The sequence below is a fragment of the Mustela putorius genome, unplaced genomic scaffold (assembly GCF_011764305.1).
Source record: "Mustela putorius furo isolate JIRA1106 unplaced genomic scaffold, ASM1176430v1.1 tig00000095_pilon_pilon_pilon, whole genome shotgun sequence".
Classification (NCBI taxonomy): domain Eukaryota; kingdom Metazoa; phylum Chordata; class Mammalia; order Carnivora; family Mustelidae; genus Mustela; species Mustela putorius.
The window spans coordinates 2,325,575-2,341,248 of NW_025421280.1; the positions used below are offsets into that span (position 1 = coordinate 2,325,575).

Consider the following 15,674-nt stretch of genomic DNA (forward strand, 5'->3'; position numbering starts at 1 on the left):
GACAGGTGGAATGGGCCGGTCCATCCGTGCCTTCCTAGGACATCACGCACAGCCCTCAGGGGAGGGCCCAGGGAGACAAAGCACAGAGAATTGTGCGTTGCCTTGGGCTTTATCAGACCCAAGCTGGAGCAACATTTCCCTTCAAGAGAAGAGAATCTGCCCTTGCTTCATGACGATGTTAGTCAGATTCCAGGAAGTGGACTTTCACGCTCAGCCTTTTTTGCCTGGGAGAAAATGTTATATGTATTATGAATGTCTTATTTCCCACTTCTTTATAAAATTTTAAGTCTTTGAAAAGTATCTTTGATAGCGCCATTTTTTATCCTAGGGTCCCCAGCTGTAATTAGTGACTTTGCCAGCCAGACAAAAGGACTGAGGGGAAAAAAAATGAACAACATGATTGGAAAAAATAACAGTCCCATCCGTTTTATGAAATTTCATTTCCCACAGAGAGTGCTCAGCGGTGGGGGGATGTGATAGGACTGCTTACCCACTTGTGTTGTTCTTTGCTTTGCTTTGTTTTTGTTTTATTTTATTTTTAAAGATAGGTCCGTGCACAGCCCTGGCGTGGGTAACATTGGGTTCCTCCACCCTGTGCATCCCATGGGGCACATTCTCCCCCACCCCATAGCATTGGAGGCCCTGCATATTCTCTTCATCAGCTCGTGGGGATTACTCATCCTCTTGGCACAGCAAGAAGAAACAGGCAGCATGCCCATTGCTTGTTTATTCCTTGTTTTAATTTTCATGATTACGTTTCTCAGGAAATGCACGCCTTAGCTAAGAGTTACTGGCACAAAAAGGTATTTGCATTCTTGCCAGCCTTTGGGGAAACTGAATGAGATGCCTTAGAGAAGGGTTGCCCCATCCTTTGCTTAAAGTTTTCTTTCCTTTTTTTCTTTTTTGTTTTTTTCTGTCCTTTAGCCCATGAAGAGCATCATGCTTTTGAAGGTGGACGTGGAAAACACTAATTGCACACTCTGTAAAGAATTCTTTGTCCTTTGCTGATTGGTTTTGGAAACGGTCTTAACAGGAGGGAGAGTGAAGAGAAGACTTGCCGAAGCCCGATGCTGGTCCATTTAGAGTGGGTTCTGTCCTTGCAGACGGGGCGATTAGGGCTCAAAGTGGCAGGTGGGGTGGGGGGAAATGTGTGGGGTTCTACCGTCACATTACTTGCTTTTTTTTTTCTCTCTCTCTCTCTCTTTTGCTTTCTAAATTCTCTGCTCTTTTCACTCTGGGTTTGTTTTTTGTTTTTTTGTTGTTGTTATTGTTGTTGTTCTTTTTTTCCTTTTAAATTTCCTTATTCAGTCTAATTATTGTTTTCTACACTCCCCTTTCATTGAGGCACAAGAAATCGGTTTCCCTTTGAGTAGCTCTGCTGTACCTAGTTCATGAGAATATGCCTAATCATGACAATACTGCTTTTGAAAACCACACTGTACTTGGAGGAATACTAGCTTGGTGAAACCTGTCTTGATTATTTGTTGTGACACATTCCTAAAGACTGTGCACTGGGCATTGTTTTCTTCTGTCCCAGGGAAAAGAAAAACCATACTTAATCTGATTTTGCACTGACAGCACACACATCTTTTATTTTTCCTTTTTAAACTTTTTTTTTTTTTAGCAATAAAAGGAAAATAATAGTTGGGTTGCCGAACATGAAAACTATAATCACAGTTGAATATTTCAGGATATAAATCAAACTCGAGGTCTTCACACCATCTATGGAAGTATGTCTAACCAGAATTTCAATTTGGCCCTCTCCAAGGATAGGCATAGAGTGGTGGCAATGGATTTCTCCTGGTAGGAGACCTTGTATTTCTGATTTGAAGAGGTAGAGGTATTGTAATTGTTTGCATTAAAGCTACTTCTGAATTTTGGATGTGTGTGCCCACTTAGGGCTTTCCAAATCCTTTCAAACACACTTTGTTAGATCATCCCTTTTTCCTGCTCACATTGTATATGATTTCCAATAATCGATAGTCTTCCTGCCTGGGCAGCTCTCCCCTGCCTTTGTCATTTAGGAGCAGGAAGGTAAATCTCATTTCCAGGATGAATGTGAACATTAGCAAAGTGGACCGTAGAGTGCATTGTGTCGAGAATAATTTTTGGAATTGTTGATATATATTGTATTATGTTACCAAAGAAATGCCGGTTTTAGTAGAAGGAAATGGCCACCCTCTGGAACACTGAGACTCTTTCCAAAATGTGCCAGTTTCCCTCTCTCGACTCTGCCAAGCCTCCTACTGCTGTTATTTGAAAAAGGCAGGGCCATTTGAAGACACTTCCTCTTCCCGGCTTTTTCTGAGTCCAGGGAGCTAGTGCACGCTATACATGTCACAGAAAGGACCCTCCCTGTGCCCAGAACTTCGTTGTACCCAGGATTTTTAATACCTCTTGCAGTATCGACCAGCAGAGAGAGGTGGGGCCTCTTCAAACCTCCAGCCTGTGTTTGTAAATAAAATTCTCCCATCAAACATTTTTAAATACTTCCAACGATATCTATTTATAAAAGTTGTGCCCTTCACTTGCATTGCTAACCATATCAACCATAATCTCAATGATCACAGTCATGAAAACCTCCTTTGTTTCTAAACTGACTTTCCTCAGTGATTTCAGAATGAGGTATAAGGATTTCAGACCCCTTTTTACAAAAGCCTGGAACTTGCTTCCTTAACATTGTACTAACATCCAACTTCTTTTTAAATTATTCATCAAGGATTTTTAAAAAAATTATTTTGAACATGAATTTAAATTCTTTTTTATAATATAAGTATTTTTCTGATAGAGTAGAAAAAAAGGATGATTGACCTATCTTCATTTTAATTGTCATATATATTTCCATAAGTAAATGGATTTTGAAGTATTTTTATTTTTTTTTTGAACTTTATTTAAAGCATTGTGATGACATGTTCAGCTTCTGCATGTATGTAGCCTTTGAAGAAAAAAAATAAATAGGAATGCTAGGCTCACATTAATGTTCTCGAGTTTCTGTTGTTTCTGATCATGGCACATGGCTTAACACACAAAGTAGATTTTTGTCCCAGAGAACTTCTGCACCTATTTCTGACCCTGCGGAAAATACCAACTGTGAGAAGGATTTAATTTGCCAAATGTTAAGAACCTATTATCTAAATTACTCTAAGAGTGGAGTCTGTCAGATTTTGCTTTGGAAATTGTTTTAATTGAATATTTAGTTCCTAATAGACTTTGTACGAACTAAGCTGATTTAATCAGTCTAAAAACCTCTCATTACCTTCTTGGATTAAAGAAGCTAATACTCTTTTTGAGATACAAGGAAATATCTTGTGGGGCATGAGACTTTTGTTTAGGGCAGTGTACCCATGTGGGGGTGGGCGGCACCTTGGAGGGATCCTGATTTCAGGCCTGACCTTGCAGGTACAACCTGTCCTCTCTCCAGAGAGCCTGATGGAAACCACAGTGCTGACTTGCTCGCTTTTGTCCTTCCTTAGGTGTGGATGGAGAGCCAGGGTCTCTGAGGGAAACCAGTGTGCACTTTCTCCTCCCACTGCCCCATACTAGGTCATTAGATCACAGGTGCTTGCTTACACTGGGGAAGTGACACCCATTTAATAAGGACAGGTGATACCCACTTAAAGTAACTTGTCTCTGTATTCACTTTTCTTCCGTAAGCACAACCCGAAGTGTTGGCTTATTCCACTTAAAGATTCACCGCCCAACTTTTCCACACTTCTGAAATGAGGAGATAGTTTACAGTGAACATGTACATTTACTATAACATGGCTATTAAATTCACGGTGAAAGTGACAGCAAAAAAACGCAAAAGGGAAAACACAACTCTCATAAAACTTTAAATAGTTTAACTTGACTCCTTCTCAACTCTCTTCTTGACTTCAGCTCAGGCCTGCACCATAGACACAGTTCCAAGACCTTATAGATGAACGAAACTTTGGGTGTCATTGAGTCATAGACACACCGTGCCGGCTCCTAGCAGAGCCTTGACGAAACCCGTCCCTTTTGAAAGGACATGGGGTAGCAAGGGACAGAGCTGGGCATTAGAGTCTGCAGGCTACATCCCCAGTCCAGATTCCTCAAACTGAGAACACTCGAGTCTGTCAACCGAACTCCCAGACAGCTCACCCAGGCCAAGCACTACATACCCGATCCCGTCTGGCCAGTGATACACCCCTAGGTGGCCAGATAGCCTCTCATTTTCTTCCTCTGACTCTCAGTGACTAAAGCGGTGCTCCAGTTTGGTGTTTGAAAATAACCTTGTTGGGACAGGAGGTCGGCCTTTGCTGTGAGAAGACCAGCTCCTAGAAGGTCCCATCTTTTGTGCTTAAAACAAAAGTGACAACATTTGGAGCTATCACATGAGGGCGCTGCCTTCCAGCCAACCAGTCCGGCTCAGCACCGTTTACCCAGCTAGGTCTGTGCGATTATTTTAAGATTCGAGTGCATTTTGCTCTTCTGCTTTTATAAAAATGCAGTTAGATACTACCAATAGAAGTTTAGCTCTCCAATACCGGAGAAGAACGTGTGAAAGACAGAACTCTCTGGATGTGCTTTAAAAAGCTCAATTCTTAGGCTCTCAGTGAGCCTCTAAGCAGTGACAAAGAGAAAGAACGAAATAAACTAACATATAGGAAATACCAGGAATGTTTCATCAAATATTGTGCCCGAAGGCAGAAGTAAAACTAGGGTTTGGTTTTCAGGTTTTTTTAAGGGCTTTCTAAATATGGAACTCGCCTTTAAAAACATAAGTTCGCTGTTCACCTTTCCTAGACTGTGTATTTCTGTACGATTTCACTCCTAACAAGGAAAAGTAGAGGACTGCCTGTAGGTAGTTTATTTCTGAAAAGAATGTATGCAGAGCAATTAAAAATTACTTAAGAGTGTGGCGACTCAGGGTTGTACAAGCCTGGGTAATTGCCTGGACAAGTGGGAGGGGTCACAAGGTGCCAGGGGAAAAGATGGGAGCTGGGGGGGTGTAGTGAACGCACTTTGGACCCATGCTTCTGCCTAGCGATTAGAGTGGGTTCTCCCCCTCGTCCTGTCACAAGGAAGAAAGCTCAAATAGGTTCTTTACACATCGGATTATGCTGTTCTGTTTCCGTTTTCTATATTCACATATACATCCACATCCAAGCACTTCTCAGGTTAGCGCATTCAGGCTCAAAGTCACATCTCGTGTCGTAGAAATCCTCTCATCTTGCTGACGCTACTCCGTTTCTAAAAGGAAACTCACCAAGTCTTTGAATTTTAGAGTGGAAGGGACCTTCGAGATCATCTGCCAGTGCTTCTCACCCCTTAGCGTGCAGAAGAATCACTGAGGTGCTTACTCAACTTGCACGTGTCTCAGCCCCGGCCCTAGAGGTTCTGATCCGCCAGGTCTGGCAGGCCTAGATATCTGCCTTTTTTAGCAAGAGTCCCAGTGATTGTAATGTGGATGGCCCTCAGACCTCACTTGGAGAACCCCCTGTTCATATCCAGCCCTCACCTATCACAAAGGAGGAGAGCCTCCCACTCCATCTTCCCAAGCTCTCAGGTGACCTGATTGGAATTGTAATACCAACAACCCCAGGAAGGCTGGAGAAAGCCATAATCACTAAGACTTGAGAAGATCATGCTCGTAAATAGGAACTTTATGGCTAGGACCACAGCGGTAGTAAGTAGCCCATCTCTGGAAGTCCATGATATAAAACCTTTACTACAGAGTGGTGGTTTTTCTCTTTTCTAAATACCATTTCAGCATGTTAAGAGAAAAGAAATTAATGTTCAGAAAAAGTAGTTACTCCATATGTGCAGTAACTACTTTTCTATAATATCTTACGGCATCTGGGGTTCAGCATCATTGAACAAGATTAAATGAACGTTATAGAGCTATAAAATTGCATGTAAAATAACGCAAAACTGTTCAAATGACTATCAAAGTAGCCTGGGAAGAATTTCCACTAAAATTGTCACTTCTAGACGTAGCTTAGCAAAGCCGTTACTAAAGTGGAGGGATTCTCTAATACAAAGAAGTGTCCAAAAAAAATCAAGTAAGTATTCCCTAAAACCATGTAAATGATAATCAGAAGTCATGGTGAAGTCAGTATTTTTCTGTCCATCATTGCTGCTAAAATTTAGAGTTCCATTGTATATGTGTGTGTTGAATGTACTGATTAGAATATCCAATAAAATGGCCTTTTGGATATTCTATGCTTTTGTGTCCTTCAGAAATCATGAGGTTGAAGAAATCTGTGTTTAATGTTTGTTTGGGTTGCTGCCTCAAAAAAGCTATCTAACTCATTTAATGAAATGCAAGATTTCTTTGTGAGGATTTCGACTCCTAATGTTGAAGTGAGAGAATTTTTCTGAAACTTTTATTTTGGAGCAAGTGTTCGAGATTTATAAAACAGTCAGCTTTGTATTAGAGAAACAAGCATGAAGTAAATACAAGCGTTTCTGAGTTTTCTGTAGAAAATCGATGGTATCTTTTGTCTTTTTTACCTAAGAAAGTTTAAAGAGGTGAAAATTTTAATTATAGCACTTTTCCTTCTGTGATGAATGGGGACTTTGAACATTTTAATAAAACTTGTAGGGTTTCTGCTTTCAAATAGAGCTATTAATTTTGTGAGCATGCATTAAATTCCTCCCCAACCCCTATTTCTCAGACCTTAATCAGGTAATATGGCTCACAACCACCGTGTTTTGGGTTTTTTGTTTGTTTGTTTGTTTGTTTGTTTTTTAAGTTTTAACTACTCAGTTATCATTTAACGACACGTCACCGTCCCCTGGTATGTGTCCTCCCTGAGATTTTAGTTTCATTTAAATTACTACACCAAGGATTTCAGAGTTTAAGCCAGTGAGCACACTTTAGCTGGAGACATCTAGCACCGGTTAGCCCAAATTTAAAATCTTATCAGTTGCATTCAAAGTTATTCATCCTTTGAAACTGTCCTACCTGTGTGAAAGCCGAAGCAGGTTTATTTGCCTTATGTTTCGGATCTGCTGCGCACCCCTCCTCATTGTATACCATCTGTGCCCTGTGCGGTTGGGGCCCTTCCACATATGGCTACAAGCTGGTGTAATGCCCTTCCTTTTGATCTGGCTTCATCCAGTGATTTGCTCAGTATTTTTAAGGTCAGACTGAAAACTTTTCTGTTCTAGTTATTTTTGATTTTATATTGTGTGTTGTGTTTGATGTTCAGATACATGTGAAAGTTGCTTCCATGAGTCAGTAATTTTTATTCCAGCCTTTTGCAGCAATAAGGTAAGACTAGACTGTACTTTTCTTCCTCGAAAATGTAGTGATTTATGTATTTAGGGCAAATGTTTAGGCTTTTCATGTAAAAGTTCTTGTAGTTTTCTCCTTTGGGACGGTGCTGTTACGAATTGGTGCTCCTTTTCTCAAGTTATAACTTTGTGGGGGTTTAAGGATCCATGAGGTTGTAGACTTTCTACTGAGATTTTTTTTCTCATCTGTTGCCACTCATTTTCACTCTGTATTGGCATTCTGTGGAACAGAAACGTCTTTCTCCTCCCTCGGGTTTAAAATTTCATGCCATTTCATTAACCACATTGCTTCATCTCAACTAGGGTCCGAGTGTATGTGTGGTGAGGGTCATCACACTGTTTATTCCCACTCTTGCTGAGCCTTTCGGTCCAGCAGGCATAGGGGCGTGAAGCTCCCAGCACAGCGTGTGACACACGGTGTGTGACACGTAGACAGCCGTCTGAGGTGCTCTGACAGGAAACACGGCTGCTTTTCTACTCCCCTGTTGAACATATTTGGTGACAGCGTTCCTCTTCAGCATTTAGAAAACACAATTCACTCATTTTCATTCCTTTTCACTACTTTTTGCTAAGAATGGTCTCATTTTAGAATAAGTCAATTACTCTTATTTCTCTCCTGTCCTCTGATTTGCCCCTAAGATCCAACTATCCCCCATTTCGCCACGTAAAGTGAACTTACTCTTCCTTTCTGGCTGTCCCACATATCCCTCTAAAAACAAAAAGAAACCAGCAAACTCGTACTTCCTCCCATTTATCTGCAGACTTTCCTGTCTCTCGCTGCAGAAGCAAGCGATTCAGGATTATGTGTGTGATGCCCAGTTACCATGAACACAGCAGATTTTTTGTGAAATCTTGGCGGGGCGGGGCATAACACCCTGAAGGTGTTAAGATTTCCCAATATCTCCTTCTCACATTCGAGTCTAATTACTGCCGCCATGTATTCTGTGGTGCTGTATCATGTAATGGTTATCGATGCACTTTTGGGGGACATGTTCTCGGTTGTGGGCCCTGCCTTCCCCCTGAAGATACAGTTTCTCAGAGGCCAACCCCAGTGATTCTTTTGGTTAGAGTAACCTCTGTTGCAGAACTTTTTAACTGCTTTCCGTAATGAATGTATGTTTAAAAACCTCTGGAATTCTACAGGAAGATCGGTCTTTTGTTACAGGAAGAAAAGAAAACAGTAGCATTTACTGGGCTCAGCCAGTTAAAATGTGTACCATTGAAATGTGTATCTATTTCCCATCATCTGGCTAAGCTGTGGCGCTGACTAGGTTATTTCTTGCCAGAGAAAATAATTTTAAATCATAAGCATATTTAACTAGCAAGCATAAATCATAAGCCCTTCTAATCATAAGCATGTTGGACTCTGGTAGGATTTGTACAGATGGTATGGTTAAATGTGTGGGCTCCTCCCAGCCTCAAAGATGTGGACAAGCTCTTACTCCCCAATTTCCTCTTTCACTTGGGGAACTTAAATCATTTGTTGTTTGCACATATAGAATTCTAGAAAGCATGGACTTAGAGGGACGTTTCGGGTCTTAAGAAAGTTTGGAGTTTTGTGACTCACCCTGACTAAAGAATGCTGGAAATGAAGGGTAAATATTAATGCAGCATTCCCTTTTTGAGGCAAAAATAATTGGTGTTTCATGAAGATAGTCAAATGATAAAGGACAAGACACTGATTTTCAGAATGTGTCTTTTTTTAAAAAAAATCCAACGTCATGGAATCATAAATAACAGTTTAACAGAAGCCCGTTGGCTTTCAAAAAGTGTTCTCCAGGTGGCTGGTTCTACAGAAATACTTTTAGATACTGCAAACAAAGCTCCTATTGTAAAGTATATTTTTAAAAGTATTTTTTAAAGTGTAGTAACACAATAACACATCCATACTGACATGCATTGCAAGGCAAATTGTTAACATTTTGGAAGCCATTCGGCATAATTTACATACTCATTGATTTTGTTTTATGAAACACCACTTTTTAGAAACTTTTTATTGTAAAAATAAAACAAAGATACAGAAAACCACCCAAAACAAATGTGTAACTTAGTGAATCATTATATGCAGAACACTCCTAGAGCAGCACCCAGGTCGAGAAATAGATCTTTGCCAGCCATCCCAGGAGCCTCCGCTAGAATAACCCTGATGCTGACTTACAGTAAGCAACTCCTTGCATTTCTTTCTGGTTTTATCACTCAGGTGATAAATATCACCTTTACCTTTTTATATAGAAGCTCCTCTATTCGTGAAAGTTGGGTTCAGCAAAGTTACTTACAACTCTGAACGCTAGGTGCCGAATGACCCTGTAAGCCCCGGCTGCCCGTATAAGCCAGGGAGCCGATGGGGTTTGGTACGCTTCTACTATGCAGTGTGGCTCTCTTCCTAGCTGTGACTTAATGGTAACTAATGGTGTTTGGAGCTCCATGCCATGGAAGCACAGAGACTAGTTTACTTCTCCCCAAGATACAAGGAGGCACTGTCATGATTGTTCCCTCCATTTTCTGTGCATGGAAGCTAAGACTCGAGGGGGTGAAATAACTTGCCCACAGTCACACAGGCAGTTCATCACAGAGCAAAGGGACAGCTCAGGTGCTGTGGCTCTAGCCTGTTCTCCTGACACTAGGCTTGATGGAAGATTCCAGTAGACAAAGATCTTGACACTGCTTAGAGGACTTTGTAAAGGAAAGGACCTACAGCTTTAAGAAAAGATGGAAAGCTCGCTGGCCTAGTTCAACCTTTGCATTTTACAGATGAAGAAATGACCCAGAAAGCATAAAGAATTTGCTTAAGGTCACACAAGCAGTTGGAGGCAAAGTTGCAGCCAGCTCCCCAAATCTCCTGGCTGTTAAAATCAACGATCTTTCCTTCATTCCATACCTTATGTGGGAAAAATACACATTTCCTAATCCGCTTCTTTGCATCAGTTCCACATGAGCAGATTTGTCTCGAAACCAGTGTACACCATCTACTTGCTTACTTGTTCAAGGTTTTAGCTGGGAATTAAAAAATTTATACTTGAAGTTTGCTTTTCTGTCTCACTTATTGAGTGCCCAATCTGTAGACGCACATGCCTAACACTCTCCTCCAAAGAATGTACAAGAATAACACATTTGACTGGTGTGGATGGCAGGTGGAAAAGAATTACTGGTGTAGTGTAGGCCCTTCAACATATTCACGGCCAATTCTGGATTATCCCAGCACAGATGGATCATGCAAAATCCTCTTCTACTTCTTACTGGTGACCTTTAACTATTTGTGTTTGCAAATGCTTCTATTGGAGATTGGAAAGGAGAAGAACGGGGAAGATGGGATTTGGTTTCTTGACCAGAGCGTTAGGTGTCCTGGGTCATGGTTTGGTGGTTTTTGTGGGAGACTGTGGGATTCTCTCTGGGTTGAACCACTCTGGGATTTCCAAACCTTAGCCTTGGATGTCAGCAATCGGAAGGGAGGCAGACTGGCACAATGCAAAGAGCTTAGCTTGGAATTTGTTTTATTGGGTTGAAATCCCATTAGCTTGTGCCTCAAGCAAGTTACTCATCCTCTCATAGCCCCAATTTCCTAATCTACAGAAGGGAAGAAGACAGAGCTTCTTCAAAGCCAATGACATACTTAAGTACCCAGCTCAGCACTTTGCTCATGTAGAGAGCTGCTCGATGGTACTTCTATTAGTTGACTCTATGTCCACATGGTAAAGAGAACGAACTGATCCAATGGAACTCTGGCACCTTCCCCTTGACGGATTGGTCTGGCTTAAGCTGTTCGAGGCCCTGCACGTTGATGGCAATGGTGGCCAAATCCAGTAGTCTCGTGACTGCTTGTCTACCAATCTCTCTACCTCTTCGCACCATAGTGGCCCAAACAAGTCAAACAAACAAGTTCTTCACTGGAGCTCTGTGGACCTGACTTCCGGGTCATTTGCTGTGAAACAGTTAAAAACCTGAATGAATCTTCCAGTTAATTATTTTCTAAGGACATTATTGCCATTGTTACTCAGGAGTAGATGAAGGAAGTCCAGCTGATGAAAACGTTTTCCAGGCTGATCCAATTACCGTTGAAACATAAGTCCCATGTTATGCTCTGTGGATTGTAGGCATTCGAACTTATCGTTGGAGGAGGACCGTAGGGGGGACCCCCAAGTGTTCCTTGTAGTCCATGCATATTCTTTTAATGCCGGATGCCTTAAGGAAAGCCAATGGGCATTGGGAGAGCTGAGATAAGGATTACATGGGATATTGACTCACTGACTCAGAAAGTATTTATTGAACAGCTATGACGTGCTGCTAGGCACTGGGGATACAAAAATAAACAAGGCAAGACATCATCCGTTCTTCATGGAGCTTACTGTTGAGCAGATTGGCAAATATCATTAAAACTTAGGAACTACTAGACCATAAGAAAAGCAAGAAATCTATCTTAAACATGTTTGAGCTCCATATACCTACACATACTATGAACGAACTCAATGCATGCTGGGGGAAAGGCATGTTTGAATGTTGCTATAAGCAGGTTTGGGGTTTTTTTTAAGTTAAAATATCCTTAGATTTCTAAAGCTGAGTGTTTTTACTAATCTCATTATTGTTTTTAAAATGCTCTAATAATAGTTCTGACACGGAATTCAGTTAACCTCAAAGGCTGTTTATAATTTGTCGGTGCTTTTCAGACATCTTTAAAAGCTGAGGGAGCCCTGGACTTTGGCTGGGTAACTCACTGAGTCTTTATGTATATACCTGAGGGGTGACCATCATAAAGAAGGTCTGTGCGCCAACATGTTCAATGTGGGGATTCGTACACTGTGGAATGTCTCAAGATTGCTTACTCCGTAATTTTTAAAAGCCCTGTAATTCCTTATAAAGCATATATAGCATCTGAACAAGAAATATGACACTAAGTCTCGGATTAAATAATATCTCGGGGCCACTACCTTATGCATTTTCAGCAGTTCAGGAACTCCACTAAGTGCAGGTTAACAAGACCAGAGCATCGTAAATGAGCATCTGTCCCATGACCCAGCTGGAGACCCCTTCCGATTATTCATTCCAGAAGCACGTGCTGACACCGGGTTCAGCCCTCTCGAATCTCCCACTCGAAGTGGTCTTTTAAGATTGGCAGGAGGTCAGAGCCCCGCGCCCCCGTGCTTTGTGGTGTGGCTCAGGGTTTTCTGGGTCTTACTGGCTTTGTAGCCCGTCTAACTCTATTTTTCAGAGTTCAAGTAAACAAAAGGAGACTCTGGACGGGGAGCCGTCCAACTCGGAACCCTTGTATGGAAAAGGGTTCTGTTGTTGTTTTTAGAGCGTTTTAAATGAGAACAGGCAGCTCCGGCCGCACAGAAGAACTCGGATTGGGCACCATCACCGTTTCTCCCGCTGACCGGGGTTTCTGCAGTCCCCCTTCAGCGTTCCACTTCAAAGGCCTGGCTCTGAGGGGATCACACATTTGCCTCGATGACAAATTAATCAAACTTGATTTCTTGGATGAGATGGGTACAAAAGAACTACAGCTCCCCAAGGCCTGAAAGTCACTACGGCCCTTCTGGTTCTGATTAGAGCAACAAAAGGATGTCTGAGAGCCATCTTCCTCCCCGCTCAGGCTGGGGGACAGAGCTGAAAGCCGCCGGCTTGTAAAGGAGAAAGGCCTTATTAAAACACATTTCAGCTGCGACCAAGTGCTCGGCGAGCCCTTCTGACAGAGAAAATTACTTTTTAGTAGATGCTCACCTTCTCCCATGAGCAAAGTTCCCACTTAGAAGAATGAGAAGAGGTAGTATATTAGCAATCTGAAATGTTTATAGAGCTCCCCTTTTATGTTTCTGTTGGGAAGGTGAAGTTAAAAAAAAAAAAAAAGAAGAAGAAAGAAAAAGATTGAAATCGACCTGTGGTATCTGGCAGGCGTTAGGGATAGGCGGAGTTTGGCTAAGGAAATTCACTTGTACCTGGTTAAAAAGCAAATTCTCCCAGCTGGGAGATTTATGTGCCTTTAAGGCAGGCCTAGGACAAGGCAAAGAATGGGATTCAAAATGCGACTGCCGTGGGTCTGCTCCCGCAACCCACTCATGCAAGAGAGCGAAATAAGCCTTCTGCTAAATCGGGGAACGCAGGATTTCGATGCAAACCCTCTTAGCAGCTTTGTCATCCGCCTGTTCCGCGGAGCATCCAAGGACACGCTCGCATCCCTCTTGTGATCGCTGTGCGTTCTATATTTAGAAGAATTGCTGTTGCACAAAATATGGTCCCCTGACTGTCCTGGGTGTGCTTTACGCCTTTCCCAAAAAAGACTTCAAAAAAAAAAAAAAAAAAAAGTTTCCTACCTTTATATCACAGTTTGGGAAAGAAGCACCCAAGGGGTGGTCCCCCCCCCTACACTTTAATATGGAGGCAAATCACACAAATCCACATACTGCGAGTTCCCGTTTTATTTGTGGGCTCTCCTTCCACGCAGCCGCACCACCGCCAGCCGCCGACTGATGGCTGATGAACACGTGCGCGGTGAAGTGGGGTCACACAGCTCGTCTCTCATTTCTGACACTTGGTTTGAAAAGAGCCTTCCGCCAAGCATCTTTGTGATCCTGACAGGCAGTTTTCAGAAGTTTGTGGCATTCCAGGATCCTTAATAATTTAAAGCTGTATTTTAGATTCCAGCCATGAGCAAAGTATATAGCAGGTTCTCCCTCTCCCCACCCCCACCCCCCAAAGCTGACGGCCGCACTGACCCCTGGGCCCTCTCTGAGTGCGGCCAGCGAGGCCCCTTGTGTACCCAGCCCTCTGCCTCCATCCCTGCCTGCTCACCCCTTCCCACCCTGTGAGTGTGAGCCAAGACCCCCTCCTCCAGGAAGCCAGTTCTGAGCTTTCAAGCTGAAGAGGAGCCCTCCTTCTGGCAACATAGGAGGCCCTTACATTTTCTTTTAGCTCCTCTGTGGCACCAAGTGCCTTCTCAGGCGTCTTCATTTGTAAGTATGGCCTTAACTCAAGAGTCCCCGGGCCTTACACACCCCACTCTTTTTTTGTTTTTTTTTTAAAGATTTTATTTATTTATTGGACAGATCGCAAGTAGACAGAGAGGAAGGCGGAGAGAGAGCGAGGAGGAAGCAGGTTCCCTGCTGAGCAGAGAGCCCGATGTGGGACTCAATCCCAGGATCCTGAGATCATGACCTGAGCCGAAGGCAGAGGCTTTAACCCACTGAGCCACCCAGGCGCCCCAACACCCCGCTCTTACTGGGGCTTTCACACGGGAGGCTCTGCCTCGACAGTGCCTTGCAGGATCCTGGGGGATTGGTTTGGTGGTTGGAAAGAGCACTGCCGTCTGAGCGAAAAGACTAGCTCCTCCCTCCCCTACACCCCAGCCTGCAAGTTCTGTGAACTTGCATGCGGCTCCCTGACCTTCCTGAGCTTCGGTTTCTTTCATCTGGGGGACAAGCAGAATGAATGCTCCCATCACTCGGTGGGAAGATGAAATGAGAAAATCTGTGGTGAGACCCTTTCCAGCTGCTTGTGCCGTTCACGTGTAGGTCTTGGTAGTCCTACTTTAGGATACTACAGTGTTCTGGTCAAGATAGGCCTGTTGTTTTACGCCAGGTGTTCGAAAATCACCTTCTAATGTAGAGCCCAGGAGCTTCTGGGTGGCTCAGTTTTAAGTGCCCAACTCTTAATTTCAGCTCAGGTCATGATCTCAGGGTTGTGAGATCAAACCCTGCGTCGGACTCCAAGTCTCTCTCTCCCCTCTGCCTCTGTCCCTACCCCCTCAAAAAAAAAAAAAAAGTCCAGACACTTTATGTTTATAAAAAATCCTCTTTTTAGTATAAAAGTGGTAACATGTTCATTTTAACAAATGCAAACAATAAGAGCTACCCCCCCCCGACCCGCAGCCAAATACTTTTTTTCCCCCCGGAACGATACCCATGGGAACTAACCTTGTTTATGGATATCTGAGGATAGGCAAGAAAGTGGGGCTGCGTAGAGCCAGCTCAAGGCTGAGAGATGTGAAGATGTCAAAGGAAGGAGACACTAAACAGGAAAAAGGAGAGACCAAAGAACTGTGAGCCTTGCAAAGCGGCCTGACCTCACTCAGGTGGCACTGGAGAAGTCATTCATCTGCATTTCCTGTCTCCGGCCCCACGTTTGGGGTTCTCTAAAGGAAAGCCATTAGGCTTCATTTGCATGGGTCCAACTCCTGTAGGACTTTCTTCCCTCTGCGCCTGGAGGTGAGGTCTGAGGGCAGATAAAACCTGCCAGAGCCCCCCTGACTTTCTAGAGTTCAGATGTCCCCCTCGAGGTAGTTAAGTCGGCCCTCCCCTTCATCAACAAATGTGTATTATCTTCACACGGAGGCCCACAGACTGCTGGTCCTGGAGAAACTACAGTGGAGGTTTGTGGTTTTAAATCTAATTATTTTTCTTGTCGGTGTTGTATCTCGTTCT

The 15,674-nt window shown here is 43.0% G+C and overlaps 1 protein-coding gene across 2 annotated transcripts in view; it reads left to right on the forward strand.

Annotated features, from left to right (window-relative positions):
- EIF4E3 (eukaryotic translation initiation factor 4E family member 3) overlaps positions 1–15,674 on the forward strand; it is a 186,099-nt gene that overhangs the window by 33,963 nt on the left and 136,462 nt on the right. Inside the window, exon 7 of one of the 2 annotated variants that reach the window (XM_045088506.1) lies at positions 925–2,974. The exons of the other annotated variant lie outside the window; for it this stretch is intronic. Within the exon in view, the coding sequence (XP_044944441.1) occupies positions 925–971 (47 nt within the window). The 3' untranslated portion in view covers positions 972–2,974. Of the gene's footprint in view, positions 1–924; positions 2,975–15,674 lie in introns of those variants that run through there. 2 annotated transcript variants of the gene reach the window in all.